General features: G+C 45.6%; 1 protein-coding gene across 1 annotated transcript in view; it reads right to left on the reverse strand.

Moving 5' to 3' along the window:
- LOC122925815 (chloride anion exchanger-like) overlaps positions 1 to 15,425 on the reverse strand; it is a 92,560-nt gene that overhangs the window by 32,904 nt on the left and 44,231 nt on the right. The window contains exons 13-15 of the mRNA XM_044277171.1: positions 636 to 705; positions 311 to 403; positions 136 to 231 (exon numbers count right to left, since the gene is read on the reverse strand). Coding sequence (XP_044133106.1) covers positions 136 to 231; positions 311 to 403; positions 636 to 705 — 259 coding nt within the window. The remainder of the gene's footprint in view (positions 1 to 135; positions 232 to 310; positions 404 to 635; positions 706 to 15,425) is intronic.

The raw sequence follows: 15,425 nt of genomic DNA on the forward strand, positions 1-15,425 counted from the left end.
TTTTCAAATTAGAATTACCGTACTTTTAACAGTGGAAAAAAAAAAAAGCATTAAACAAAACCATTGGGTGATATTACCTTGATCTCTTTAAAACTAGAGCATTGAATAGGGTATGATCTTGTAAATCCTACTTACTGCTGTCACATGTAACTCCCCCTTCTTCACTAATTTTTTTATTTTTCTCAGGGCCTTATTCCTCTTCCTTAGCACCCACAGTGGATTAAAACCCATCTGGAAAGAATATAAAAAAAAGGTACATCATACTGTGGAAAAACATATTATACAGAGAATATACGGTAGATAGACTTACAGCTGCGATGAGTTTATCTTTGAAGAATGCACTATTGGCAAAAAATATTGGAGATGGACATCTGAAAATCTTCAGTCCTTTTGGCTCACAGATCTATACACAATAAGACAATTGATGTGTTGAATGAACATTATAGCATACAACCTGATTCCATGAAAATTCAGTGCAATCTGCAGGCAGCATGTTACAGAGCAGGAGGAGCTGAGTATATAGATTACTGGGAAAATATGCTGCTCTATAAAATGATACCTGCAGATTGTACTGTGTTTCATGGTGACAGGTTCCCCTTAGGTACACTCTGGGAATTACACCATCTGTGACTTACATCATTGTAGTCCTTCCTATTTCGGTAGATGTCAGTTTGTTCAATATTAGCTATCACTGCAAACTTGGGGCTGAAAGAAATAGAAAATGTCAAAAAGCAATAATATATATATATATATATATATACACACACACACACACACAACAACAAAATACATTTTTATCTGCATTACATATTTCTTTCCATGTACCTGAATGATGCTGTAATTATTTTTTTGTTTCCTAAGGTGGTTGACCAGGAGTAGAAAAACGTGCTGAGGTCCTTCTCTTCAAAGGACCTCAGCAGCAATTCCAGACACAAAACATGAACAGGTATGGTGCTGTTTTTTAAAAAAAAAAGCAGCCATGTTTTTCTAATGATAGACCATACCCTTAAAATATGCATTTTGGGCACCTGCAGTTTTAAACACTTTTTGTGGCTTTTTGGGGGTATAGGTCTTTTTGGGTCTCCTCCCAGATAATGAAGCATGGTGGGTGGCAATGTGGCAGAAGATGACACTCAGGAGTTTTCTAGCTGACAAGTTCTCTCTCCTGATTCCTTTCCATTTGGCTTTACTCTGGCACCTGTGGCTGTAGGTGTGCACTGCATGATGCAGGCTTCTAGCTATGCATGTCCTAAACTGAGGTGGTGGTGTCTTAAAGAGTTTCCCCTCACCCTGCAGTGGAGTCTGTATAGCTTGATCACTCTGCTGGCAATAATATGTCATATTTTACAGGTCCTCACTCCTCACTCTCTTCCACACACCCTTCTAACTAGTTCTGCCCCTCCCTTGGCAGGAAGTCAGACCAGCCCACTCCTACCAGGAAGGTCGGAATGGGATGGTAAGTCTCATTGCTGTTGCCAACCACTTCTAACCATACCCCATCTGATGTACAAAGTGTATAGCATGAAGTGTGACACTATATAAACATTACAAAAGCATTAAAATACAAACCACTGCAGTTACCCCCAGGTCTAGGGTACTGCAGACAGACCAAAAGTCTAGTATTTCTAATAGAAAGAAATCTGATGATGATGATGACCACGCTGTATGGCATTAGTGAGCTTTTACGCCTTCAGAACAACTACAGTATTTCATATTCTGACAATAAAGAAAAAGACATAGGGGGAGATTTATCAAACTGGTATAAAGGAGCTGTGAAAAATGAAAGGTGGAATCTGATTGGTTGCTATGGGCAACTAAGCCAGTTCTACTTTACACCAGTTTGACTAATCTTCCCCATAGATGGCACATCCACGTGCTATGCATTGATCTAATGCTTTTGCAGCATCATTTAGAAATTGTACATCAGTATTTTGTATACTTTGTGATCAAAATGCACACAGGGTAGTGCTGAATGATGACTGCTGTTGCCGTGGCACTGTACCTGTGGGTTGGTGTGGCCCAGTGCTATGGGAGGATTATCCCGACAGCAGGGTTTTTTTTGGGCTGCTAGGGTGCGTTGGCTTCGGTTGTTGTGTTGCGGTGGTGGTATTTGCTATGTGTCGCTGCTAGGGATGAGCGAACCCGAACTGTATAGTTCGGGTTCGTACCGAATTTTGGGGTGTCCGTGACACGGACCCGAACCCGGACATTTTCGTAAAAGTCCGGGTTCGGGTTCGGTGTTCGTCGCTTTCTTCGCGCTTTTGTGACGCTTTCTTGGCGCTTTTTGAAAGGCTGCAAAGCAGCCAATCAACAAGCGTCATACTACTTGCCCCAAGAGGCCATCACAGCCATGCCTACTATTGGCATGGCTGTGATTGGCCAGAGCACCATGTGACCCAGCCTCTATTTAAGCTGGAGTCACATAGCGCCGCCCGTCACTCTGCTCTGATTAGCGTAGGGAGAGGTTGCGGCTGCGACAGTAGGGCGAGATTAGGCAGATTAACTCCTCCAAAGGACTTGATTAACTGATCGATCTGCAGCTGTGGATCATTGAGCTGCTGATCCTCAATTGCTCACTGTTTTTAGGCTGCACAGACCGTTTGTCAGTCTCATTTTTCTGGGGTGATCGGCGGCCATTTTGTGTCTTGTGGTGCGCCAGCACAAGCTGCGACCAAGTGCATTTAACCCTCAATGGTGTGGTTGTTTTTTGGCTAAAGCCTACATCAGGGTGAAGCTGTGACACCAAGTGCATTTAACCAGCAATAGTCTGTTCATTTTTTGGCCATATACAAAATCAGGGGCAAGCTGCGCCTGTCACCAAGTGCATTTAACCCTCAATGGTGTGGTTGTTTTTTGGCTAAAGCCTACATCAGGGTGAAGCTGTCACACCAAGTGCATTTAACCAGCAATAGTCTGTTCATTTTTTGGCCATATACAAAATCAGGGGCAAGCTGCGCCTGTCACCAAGTGCATTTAACCCTCAATGGTGTGGTTGTTTTTGGCTAAAGCCTACATCAGGGTGAAGCTGTCACACCAAGTGCATTTAACCAGCAATAGTCTGTTCATTTTTTGGCCATATACAAAATCAGGGGCAAGCTGCGCCTGTCACCAAGTGCATTTAACCCTCAATGGTGTGGTTGTTTTTTGGCTAAAGCCTACATCAGGGTGAAGCTGTCACACCAAGTGCATTTAACCAGCAATAGTCTGTTCATTTTTTGGCCATATCCCAGTCTAATTCTGTCACTAAATCCATACCGGTCACCCAGCGCCTAAATACTAGGCCTCAAATTTATATCCAGCTAAATCTGTCCCTAGTGCTGTAGCTGGGCGAGTTATTTAGTGTCCGTTCAAGCACATTTCTTGTTCTGGGTTGAAATACAATTCCCAATTTAGCAATTTCATAATTTAGTGGTTCCTGCTATATCAGAGCTCTTTGAAATCTATCCCAAAAAGGGTATATAATATTGAAGGTGCACATAGGGTCATTCAGAGTAACTTCACACACACCCGCTACTGTGTATTTCCAAGTCTAATTCTGTCACTAAATCCATACCGGTGACCCAGCGCCTAAATACTAGGCCTCAAATTTAATTCCCTCTAAATCTCTAGTTACCCACCGCTGTACTGTTGTTGCTGGGCAAGATATTTAGTGTCCGTCAAAGCACATTTTTTGTTCTGGGTTGAAGTACAATTCCCAATTTAGCAATTTCATAATTTAGTGGTTTCTGCTATATCAGAGCTATTTGAAATCTATCCCAAAAAGGGTATATAATATTGAAGGTGCACATAGGGTCATTCAGAATAACTTCACACACACCCGCTACTGTGTATTTCCAAGTCTAATTCTGTCACTAAACCCATACCTGTCACCCAGCGCCTAAATACTAGGCCTCAAATTTAAATCCCTCTAAATCTCTCGTTACCGTTGTCCTGTTGTAGCTGGGAAAGTTATTTAGTGCCCGTCAAAGCACATTTTTTGTTCTGGGTTGAAGTACAATTCCCAATTTAGCAATTTCATAATTTAGTGGTTCCTGCTATATCAGAGCTATTTGAAATCTATCCCAAAAAGGGTATATAATATTGAAGGTGCACATAGGGTCATTCAGAATAACTTCACACACACCCGCTACTGTGTATTTCCAAGTCTAATTCTGTCACTAAATCCATACCGGTGACCCAGCGCCTAAATACTAGGCCTCAAATTTAATTCCCTCTAAATCTCTCGTTACCCACCGCTGTACTGTTGTTGCTGGGCAAGATATTTAGTGTCCGTCAAAGCACATTTTTTGTTCTGGGTTGAAGTACAATTCCCAATTTAGCAATTTCATAATTTAGTGGTTTCTGCTATATCAGAGCTATTTGAAATCTATCCCTAAAAGGGTATATAATATTGAAGGTGCACATAGGGTCATTCAGAATAACTTCACACACACCCGCTACTGTGTATTTCCAAGTCTAATTCTGTCACTAAACCCATACCTGTCACCCAGCGCCTAAATACTAGGCCTCAAATTTATATCCAGCTAAATCTGTCCCTAGTGCTGTAGCTGGGCGAGTTATTTAGTGTCCGTTCAAGCACATTTCTTGTTCTGGGTTGAAATACAATTCCCAATTTAGCAATTTCATAATTTAGTGGTTCCTGCTATATCAGAGCTCTTTGAAATCTATCCCAAAAAGGGTATATAATATTGAAGGTGCACATAGGGTCATTCAGAGTAACTTCACACACACCCGCTACTGTGTATTTCCAAGTCTAATTCTGTCACTAAATCCATACCGGTGACCCAGCGCCTAAATACTAGGCCTCAAATTTAATTCCCTCTAAATCTCTCGTTACCCACCGCTGTACTGTTGTTGCTGGGCAAGATATTTAGTGTCCGTCAAAGCACATTTTTTGTTCTGGGTTGAAGTACAATTCCCAATTTAGCAATTTCATAATTTAGTGGTTTCTGCTATATCAGAGCTATTTGAAATCTATCCCAAAAAGGGTATATAATATTGAAGGTGCACATAGGGTCATTCAGAATAACTTCACACACACCCGCTACTGTGTATTTCCAAGTCTAATTCTGTCACTAAACCCATACCTGTCACCCAGCGCCTAAATACTAGGCCTCAAATTTAAATCCCTCTAAATCTCTCGTTACCGTTGTCCTGTTGTAGCTGGGAAAGTTATTTAGTGCCCGTCAAAGCACATTTTTTGTTCTGGGTTGAAGTACAATTCCCAATTTAGCAATTTCATAATTTAGTGGTTCCTGCTATATCAGAGCTATTTGAAATCTATCCCAAAAAGGGTATATAATATTGAAGGTGCACATAGGGTCATTCAGAATAACTTCACACACACCCGCTACTGTGTATTTCCAAGTCTAATTCTGTCACTAAATCCATACCGGTGACCCAGCGCCTAAATACTAGGCCTCAAATTTAATTCCCTCTAAATCTCTCGTTACCCACCGCTGTACTGTTGTTGCTGGGCAAGATATTTAGTGTCCGTCAAAGCACATTTTTTGTTCTGGGTTGAAGTACAATTCCCAATTTAGCAATTTCATAATTTAGTGGTTTCTGCTATATCAGAGCTATTTGAAATCTATCCCTAAAAGGGTATATAATATTGAAGGTGCACATAGGGTCATTCAGAATAACTTCACACACACCCGCTACTGTGTATTTCCAAGTCTAATTCTGTCACTAAACCCATACCTGTCACCCAGCGCCTAAATACTAGGCCTCAAATTTATATCCAGCTAAATCTGTCCCTAGTGCTGTAGCTGGGCGAGTTATTTAGTGTCCGTTCAAGCACATTTCTTGTTCTGGGTTGAAATACAATTCCCAATTTAGCAATTTCATAATTTAGTGGTTCCTGCTATATCAGAGCTCTTTGAAATCTATCCCAAAAAGGGTATATAATATTGAAGGTGCACATAGGGTCATTCAGAGTAACTTCACACACACCCGCTACTGTGTATTTCCAAGTCTAATTCTGTCACTAAATCCATACCGGTGACCCAGCGCCTAAATACTAGGCCTCAAATTTAATTCCCTCTAAATCTCTCGTTACCCACCGCTGTACTGTTGTTGCTGGGCAAGATATTTAGTGTCCGTCAAAGCACATTTTTTGTTCTGGGTTGAAGTACAATTCCCAATTTAGCAATTTCATAATTTAGTGGTTTCTGCTATATCAGAGCTATTTGAAATCTATCCCAAAAAGGGTATATAATATTGAAGGTGCACATAGGGTCATTCAGAATAACTTCACACACACCCGCTACTGTGTATTTCCAAGTCTAATTCTGTCACTAAACCCATACCTGTCACCCAGCGCCTAAATACTAGGCCTCAAATTTAAATCCCTCTAAATCTCTCGTTACCGTTGTCCTGTTGTAGCTGGGAAAGTTATTTAGTGCCCGTCAAAGCACATTTTTTGTTCTGGGTTGAAGTACAATTCCCAATTTAGCAATTTCATAATTTAGTGGTTCCTGCTATATCAGAGCTATTTGAAATCTATCCCAAAAAGGGTATATAATATTGAAGGTGCACATAGGGTCATTCAGAATAACTTCACACACACCCGCTACTGTGTATTTCCAAGTCTAATTCTGTCACTAAATCCATACCGGTGACCCAGCGCCTAAATACTAGGCCTCAAATTTAATTCCCTCTAAATCTCTCGTTACCCACCGCTGTACTGTTGTTGCTGGGCAAGATATTTAGTGTCCGTCAAAGCACATTTTTTGTTCTGGGTTGAAGTACAATTCCCAATTTAGCAATTTCATAATTTAGTGGTTTCTGCTATATCAGAGCTATTTGAAATCTATCCCTAAAAGGGTATATAATATTGAAGGTGCACATAGGGTCATTCAGAATAACTTCACACACACCCGCTACTGTGTATTTCCAAGTCTAATTCTGTCACTAAACCCATACCTGTCACCCAGCGCCTAAATACTAGGCCTCAAATTTATATCCAGCTAAATCTGTCCCTAGTGCTGTAGCTGGGCGAGTTATTTAGTGTCCGTTCAAGCACATTTCTTGTTCTGGGTTGAAATACAATTCCCAATTTAGCAATTTCATAATTTAGTGGTTCCTGCTATATCAGAGCTCTTTGAAATCTATCCCAAAAAGGGTATATAATATTGAAGGTGCACATAGGGTCATTCAGAGTAACTTCACACACACCCGCTACTGTGTATTTCCAAGTCTAATTCTGTCACTAAATCCATACCGGTGACCCAGCGCCTAAATACTAGGCCTCAAATTTAATTCCCTCTAAATCTCTAGTTACCCACCGCTGTACTGTTGTTGCTGGGCAAGATATTTAGTGTCCGTCAAAGCACATTTTTTGTTCTGGGTTGAAGTACAATTCCCAATTTAGCAATTTCATAATTTAGTGGTTTCTGCTATATCAGAGCTATTTGAAATCTATCCCTAAAAGGGTATATAATATTGAAGGTGCACATAGGGTCATTCAGAATAACTTCACACACACCCGCTACTGTGTATTTCCAAGTCTAATTCTGTCACTAAATCCATACCGGTGACCCAGCGCCTAAATACTAGGCCTCAAATTTAATTCCCTCTAAATCTCTCGTTACCCACCGCTGTACTGTTGTTGCTGGGCAAGATATTTAGTGTCCGTCAAAGCACATTTTTTGTTCTGGGTTGAAGTACAATTCCCAATTTAGCAATTTCATAATTTAGTGGTTTCTGCTATATCAGAGCTATTTGAAATCTATCCCTAAAAGGGTATATAATATTCAAGGTGCACATTGGGTCATTCAGAATAACTTCACACACACACGCTTCTGTGCATTTCCAAGTCTAATTCTGTCACTAAATCCATACCGGTCACCCAGCGCCTAAATACTAGGCCTCAAATTTATATCCCGCTGAATTTGAATACAATACATTGGGCCAAATAATATATTTGTTGTTGTGGTGAACCATAACAATGAGAAAAACATCTAGTAAGGGACGCGGACGTGGACATGGTCGTGGTGGTGTTAGTGGACCCTCTGGTGCTGGGAGAGGACGTGGCCGTTCTGCCACATCCACACGTCCTAGTGTACCAACTACCTCAGGTCCCAGTAGCCGCCAGAATTTACAGCGATATATGGTGGGGCCCAATGCCGTTCTAAGGATGGTAAGGCCTGAGCAGGTACAGGCATTAGTCAATTGGGTGGCCGACAGTGGATCCAGCACGTTCACATTATCTCCCACCCAGTCTTCTGCAGAAAGCGCACAGATGGCGCCTGAAAACCAACCCCATCAGTCTGTCACATCACCCCCATGCATACCAGGGAAACTGTCTCAGCCTCAAGTTATGCAGCAGTCTCTTATGCTGTTTGAAGACTCCGCTGGCAGGGTTTCCCAAGGGCATCCACCTAGCCCTTCCCCAGCGGTGAAAGACATAGAATGCACTGACGCACAACCACTTATGTTTCCTGATGATGAGGACATGGGAATACCACCTCAGCATGTCTCTGATGATGACGAAACACAGGTGCCAACTGCTGCGTCTTTCTGCAGTGTGCAGACTGAACAGGAGGTCAGGGATCAAGACTGGGTGGAAGACGATGCAGGGGACGATGAGGTCCTAGACCCCACATGGAATGAAGGTCGTGCCACTGACTTTCACAGTTCGGAGGAAGAGGCAGTGGTGAGACCGAGCCAACAGCGTAGCAAAAGAGGGAGCAGTGGGCAAAAGCAGAACACCCGCCGCCAAGAGACTCCGCCTGCTACTGACCGCCGCCATCTGGGACCGAGCACCCCAAAGGCAGCTTCAAGGAGTTCCCTGGCATGGCACTTCTTCAAACAATGTGCTGACGACAAGACCCGAGTGGTTTGCACGCTGTGCCATCAGAGCCTGAAGCGAGGCATTAACGTTCTGAACCTGAGCACAACCTGCATGACCAGGCACCTGCATGCAAAGCATGAACTGCAGTGGAGTAAACACCTTAAAACCAAGGAAGTCACTCAGGCTCCCCCTGCTACCTCTTCTGCTGCTGCCGCCTCGGCCTATTCTGCTGCTGCCGCCTCGGCCTCTTCCTCCGCCTCTGGAGGAACGTTGGCACCTGCCGCCCAGCAAACAGGGGATGTACCACCAACACCACCACCACCACCACCTCCGTCACCAAGCGTCTCAACCATGTCACACGCCAGCGTTCAGCTCTCCATCTCACAAACATTTGATAGAAAGCGTAAATTCCCACCTAGCCACCCTCGATCCCTGGCCCTGAATGCCAGCATTTCTAAACTACTGGCCTATGAAATGCTGTCATTTAGGCTGGTGGACACAGACAGCTTCAAACAGCTCATGTCGCTTGCTGTCCCACAGTATGTTGTTCCCAGCCGGCACTACTTCTCCAAGAGAGCCGTGCCTTCCCTGCACAACCAAGTATCCCATAAAATCAAGTGTGCACTGCGCAACGCCATCTGTAGCAAGGTCCACCTAACCACAGATACGTGGACCAGTAAGCACGGCCAGGGACGCTATATCTCCCTAACTGCACACTGGGTAAATGTAGTGGCAGCTGGGCCCCAGGCGGAGAGCTGTTTGGCGCACGTCCTTCCGCCGCCAAGGATCGCAGGGCAACATTCTTTGCCTCCTGTTGCCACCTCCTCCTTCTCGGCTTCCTCCTCCTCTTCTTCCACCTGCTCATCCAGTCAGCCACACACCTTCACCACCAACTTCAGCACAGCCCGGGGTAAACGTCAGCAGGCCATTCTGAAACTCATATGTTTGGGGGACAGGCCCCACACCGCACAGGAGTTGTGGCGGGGTATAGAACAACAGACCGACGAGTGGTTGCTGCCGGTGAGCCTCAAGCCCGGCCTGGTGGTGTGTGATAATGGGCGAAATCTCGTTGCAGCTCTGGGACTAGCCAATTTGACGCACATCCCTTGCTTGGCGCATGTGCTGAATTTGGTGGTGCAGAAGTTCATTCACAACTACCCCGACATGTCAGAGCTGCTGCATAAAGTGCGGGCCGTCTGTTCGCGCTTCCGGCGTTCACATCCTGCTGCTGCTCGCCTGTCTGCGCTACAGCGTAACTTCGGCCTTCCCGCTCACCGCCTCATATGCGACGTGCCCACCAGGTGGAACTCCACCTTGCACATGCTGGACAGACTGTGCGAGCAGCAGCAGGCCATAGTGGAGTTTCAGCTGCAGCACGCACGGGTCAGTCGCACTACAGAACAGCACCACTTCACCACCAATGACTGGGCCTCCATGCGAGACCTGTGTGCCCTGTTGCGCTGTTTCGAGTACTCCACCAACATGGCCAGTGGCGATGACACCGTTATCAGCGTTACAATACCACTTCTATGTCTCCTTGAGAAAACACTTAGGGCGATGATGGAAGAGGAGGTGGCCCAGGAGGAGGAGGAGGAGGAGGAGGAAGAGGGGTCATTTTTAGCACTTTCAGGCCAGTCTCTTCGAAGTGACTCAGAGGGAGGTTTTTGGCAACAGCAGAGGCCAGGTACAAATGTGGCCAGCCAGGGCCCACTACTGGAGGACGAGGAGGACGAGGATGAGGAGGAGGTGGAGGAGGATGAGGATGAAGCATGGTCACAGCGGGGTGGCACCCAACGCAGCTCGGGTCCATCACTGGTGCGTGGCTGGGGGGAAAGGCAGGACGATGACGATACGCCTCCCACAGAGGACAGCTTGTCCTTATCCCTGGGCAGCCTGGCACACATGAGCGACTACATGCTGCAGTGCCTGCGCAACGACAGCAGAGTTGCCCACATTTTAACCTGTGCGGACTACTGGGTTGCCACCCTGCTGGATCCACGCTACAAAGACAATGTGCCCACCTTACTTCCTGCACTGGAGCGTGATAGGAAGATGCGCGAGTACAAGCGCACGTTGGTAGACACGCTACTGAGAGCATTCCCAAATGTCACAGGGGAACAAGTGGAAGCCCAAGGCCAAGGCAGAGGAGGAGCAAGAGGTCGCCAAGGCAGCTGTGTCACGGCCAGCTCCTCTGAGGGCAGGGTTAGCATGGCAGAGATGTGGAAAACTTTTGTCAACACGCCACAGCTAACTGCACCACCACCTGATACGCAACGTGTTAGCAGGAGGCAACATTTCACTAACATGGTGGAACAGTACGTGTGCACACCCCTCCACGTACTGACTGATGGTTCGGCCCCATTCAACTTCTGGGTCTCTAAATTGTCCACGTGGCCAGAGCTAGCCTTTTATGCCTTGGAGGTGCTGGCCTGCCCGGCAGCCAGCGTTTTGTCTGAACGTGTATTCAGCACGGCAGGGGGCGTCATTACAGACAAACGCAGCCGCCTGTCTACAGCCAATGTGGACAAGCTGACGTTCATAAAAATGAACCAGGCATGGATCCCACAGGACCTGTCCGTCCCTTGTCCAGATTAGACATTAACTACCTCCCCATAACCATATATTATTGGACTCCAGGGCACTTCCTCATTCAATCCTATTTTTATTTTCATTTTACCATTATATTGCGAGGCTACCCAAAGTTGAATGAACCTCTCCTCTGCCTGTGTGCTAGGCCTATTTATATGCCAATGGACTGTTGCAGTGGTGGGTGACGTGAAGCCTCATTCTCTGCTATGACATGCAGACTGATTCTCTGCTGACATGAAGCCAGATCCTCTGTTACGGGAGCTCTCTCCTCTGCCTGGGTGCTGGGCCTAAATTTATGACAATTGACTGTTGCAGTGGTGGGTGACGTGAAGCCTGATTCTCTGCTATGATATGAAGACTGATTCTCTGCTGACATGAAGCCAGATTGTCTGTTACGGGACCTTTCTCCTCTGCCTGGGTTCTGGGCCTAAATTTATGAAAATTGACTGTTGCAGTGGTGGGTGACGTGAAGCCTGATTCTCTGCTATGATATGAAGACTGATTCTCTGCTGACATGAAGCCAGATTGTCTGTTACGGGACCTTTCTCCTCTGCCTGGGTTCTGGGCCTAAATTTATGACAATGGACTGTTGCAGTGGTGGCTGACGTGAAGCCTGATTCTCTGCTATGACATGCAGACTGATTCTCTGCTGTCATGAAGCCAGATTGTCTGTTACGGGACCTCTCTGCTCTGCCTGTGTGCTAGGCCTAAATATATGCCAATGGACTGTTGCAGTGGTGGCTGACGTGAAGCCTCATTCTCTGCTATGACATGCAGACTAATTCTCTGCTGACATGAAGCCAGATTGTCTGTTACGGGACCTCTCTCCTCTGCCTGGGTGCTGGGCCTAAATTTATGACAATGGACTGTTGCAGTGGTGGCTGACGTGAAGCCTGATTCTCTGCTATGACATGCAGACTAATTCTCTGCTGACATGAAGCCAGATTGTCTGTTACGGGACCTCTCTCCTCTGCCTGGGTGCTGGGCCTAAATATATGCCAATGGACTGTTGCAGTGGTGGCTGACGTGAAGCCTCATTCTCTGCTATGACATGCAGACTAATTCTCTGCTGTCATGAAGCCAGATTGTCTGTTACGGGACCTCTCTGCTCTGCCTGTGTGCTAGGCCTAAATATATGCCAATGGACTGTTGCAGTGGTGGGTGACGTGAAGCCTCATTCTCTGCTATGACATGCAGACTGATTCTCTGCTGACATGAAGCCAGATTGTCTGTTACGGGACCTCTCTGCTCTGCCTGTGTGCTAGGCCTAAATATATGCCAATGGACTGTTGCAGTGGTGGGTGACGTGAAGCCTCATTCTCTGCTATGACATGCAGACTGATTCTCTGCTGACATGAAGCCAGATTGTCTGTTACGGGACCTCTCTGCTCTGCCTGTGTGCTAGGCCTAAATATATGCCAATGGACTGTTGCAGTGGTGGGTGACGTGAAGCCTCATTCTCTGCTATGACATGCAGACTGATTCTCTGCTGACATGAAGCCAGATTGTCTGTTACGGGACCTCTCTGCTCTGCCTGTGTGCTAGGCCTAAATATATGCCAATGGACTGTTGCAGTGGTGGGTGACGTGAAGCCTCATTCTCTGCTATGACATGCAGACTGATTCTCTGCTGACATGAAGCCAGATCCTCTGTTACGGGAGCTCTCTCCTCTGCCTGGGTGCTGGGCCTAAATTTATGACAATTGACTGTTGCAGTGGTGGGTGACGTGAAGCCTGATTCTCTGCTATGATATGAAGACTGATTCTCTGCTGACATGAAGCCAGATTGTCTGTTACGGGACCTTTCTCCTCTGCCTGGGTTCTGGGCCTAAATTTATGAAAATTGACTCTTACAGTGGTGGGTGACGTGAAGCCTGATTCTCTGCTATGATATGAAGACTGATTCTCTGCTGACATGAAGCCAGATTCTCTGTTACGGGACCTCTCTCCTCTGCCTGGGTGCTGGGTAGTGTTGAGCGCGAATATTCGAAAAGCAAATTTTTTTCGCGAATATCGCAACTTCGCGATTTCGCGAATATTTCGAATATAGTGCTATATATTCGTAAAAACGAATATTCGTTTTTTGTTTCCCCCCCCCCCCCCACAAAATTACAGTACACATATAATTGATTGTTTCCCAAAGGTCCAACAGCTCAGATCTTACTCACATTGCCTAGAAAGTGATTGAGGCGCGAATCTTCGTAAGGCGATTTTATTAGCGCACATGCGAATATCGGCACGTCCCAGAACAGAGGCAAAGGGCTTTGCATTCATACATTAGTGAATTGAGTTGCGAATCTTCGTAAGGCGATTTTATTAGCGCACATGCGAATATCTACACTTGTCCCAGAACAGAGGCAAAGGGCTTTGCATTCATACATTAGTGATTGAATTGAGCTGCGAATCTTCGTAAGGCGATTTTATTAGCGCACATGCGAATATCGGCACGTCCCAGAACAGAGGCAAAGGGCTTTGCATTCATACATTAGTGAATTGAGTTGCGAATCTTCGTAAGGCGATTTTATTAGCGCACATGCGAATATCTACACTTGTCCCAGAACAGAGGCAAAGGGCTTTGCATTCATACATTAGTGATTGAATTGAGCTGCGAATCTTCGTAAGGCGATTTTATTAACGCAAATGCAAATATCTACACTTGTCCCCAGAACAGAGAGGCAAAGGCCTGTGCATTCATATAGTATAGCACCATATTCGCGAATACGTAGAACTTCGTAAAATTCGATTTACGAATATTCGTATTTTTTATTTTACTTTCCACCTTACAGATTACATTGATCTGTACTCTGTCAACTACTGTCATCACCCCCCACTGTATCTCGATTGATTCCCAAAAGTCTCACATTCCCTAGAAAGTGATTGAGGTGCGAATCTTCGTAAGGCGATTTTATTAGCGCACATGCGAATATCTACACTTGTCCCAGAACAGAGGCAAAGGGCATTGCATTCATACATTAGTGATTGAATTGAGTTGCGAATCTTCGTAAGGCGATTTCATTAGCGCACATGTGAATTTTGCATAGCATATGTATTATGCGATAATTCGAATTATCGCATATGCGAAATAATAACGAATTTGAATAATCGCGAATATTTTACGAATATTCTTTCGAATATTCACAAAATTTCGCGAATTCGAATATGGGACATGCCGCTCAACACTAGTGCTGGGCCTAAATTTATGACAATGGACTGTTGCAGTGGTGGGTGACGTGAAGCCTGATTCTCTGCTATGACATGCAGACTGATTCTCTGCTGACATGAAGCCAGATTGTCTGTTACGGGACCTCTCTCCTCTGCCTGGGTGCTGGGCCTAAATATATGCCAATGGACTGTTGCAGTGGTGGCTGACGTGAAGCCTCATTCTCTGCTATGACATGCAGACTAATTCTCTGCTGACATGAAGACAGATTCTCTGTTACGGGACCTCTCTCCTCTGCCTGGGTGCCGGGGCCTAAATATCTGAGAATGGACTGTTCCAGTGGTGGCTGACGTGAAGCCTCATTCTCTGCTATGACATGCAGACTAATTCTCTGCTGACATGAAGACAGATTCTCTGTTACGGGACCTCCCTCCTCTGCCTGGGTGCTGGGCCTAAATATATGCCAATGGACTGTTGCAGTGGTGGCTGACGTGAAGCCTCATTCTCTGCTATGACATGCAGACTAATTCTCTGCTGACATGAAGACAGATTCTCTGTTACGGGACCTCCCTCCTCTGCCTGGGTGCTGGGCCTAAATATATGCCAATGGACTGTTGCAGTGGTGGCTGACGTGAAGCCTCATTCTCTGCTATGACATGCAGACTGATTCTCTGCTGACATGAAGCCAGATTCTCTGTTACGGGACCTCTCTCCTCTGCCTGTGTGTGTGCTGGGCCTAAATATATGCCAATGGACTGTTGCAGTGGTGGCTGACGTGAAGCCTCATTCTCTGCTATGACATGCAGACTGATTCTCTGCTGACATGAAGCCAGATTCTCTGTTACGGGACCTCTCTCCTCTGCCTGTGTGTGTGCTGGGC

This window comes from Bufo gargarizans, chromosome 2, assembly GCF_014858855.1.
Source record: "Bufo gargarizans isolate SCDJY-AF-19 chromosome 2, ASM1485885v1, whole genome shotgun sequence".
Taxonomy (NCBI): Eukaryota; Metazoa; Chordata; class Amphibia; order Anura; family Bufonidae; genus Bufo; species Bufo gargarizans.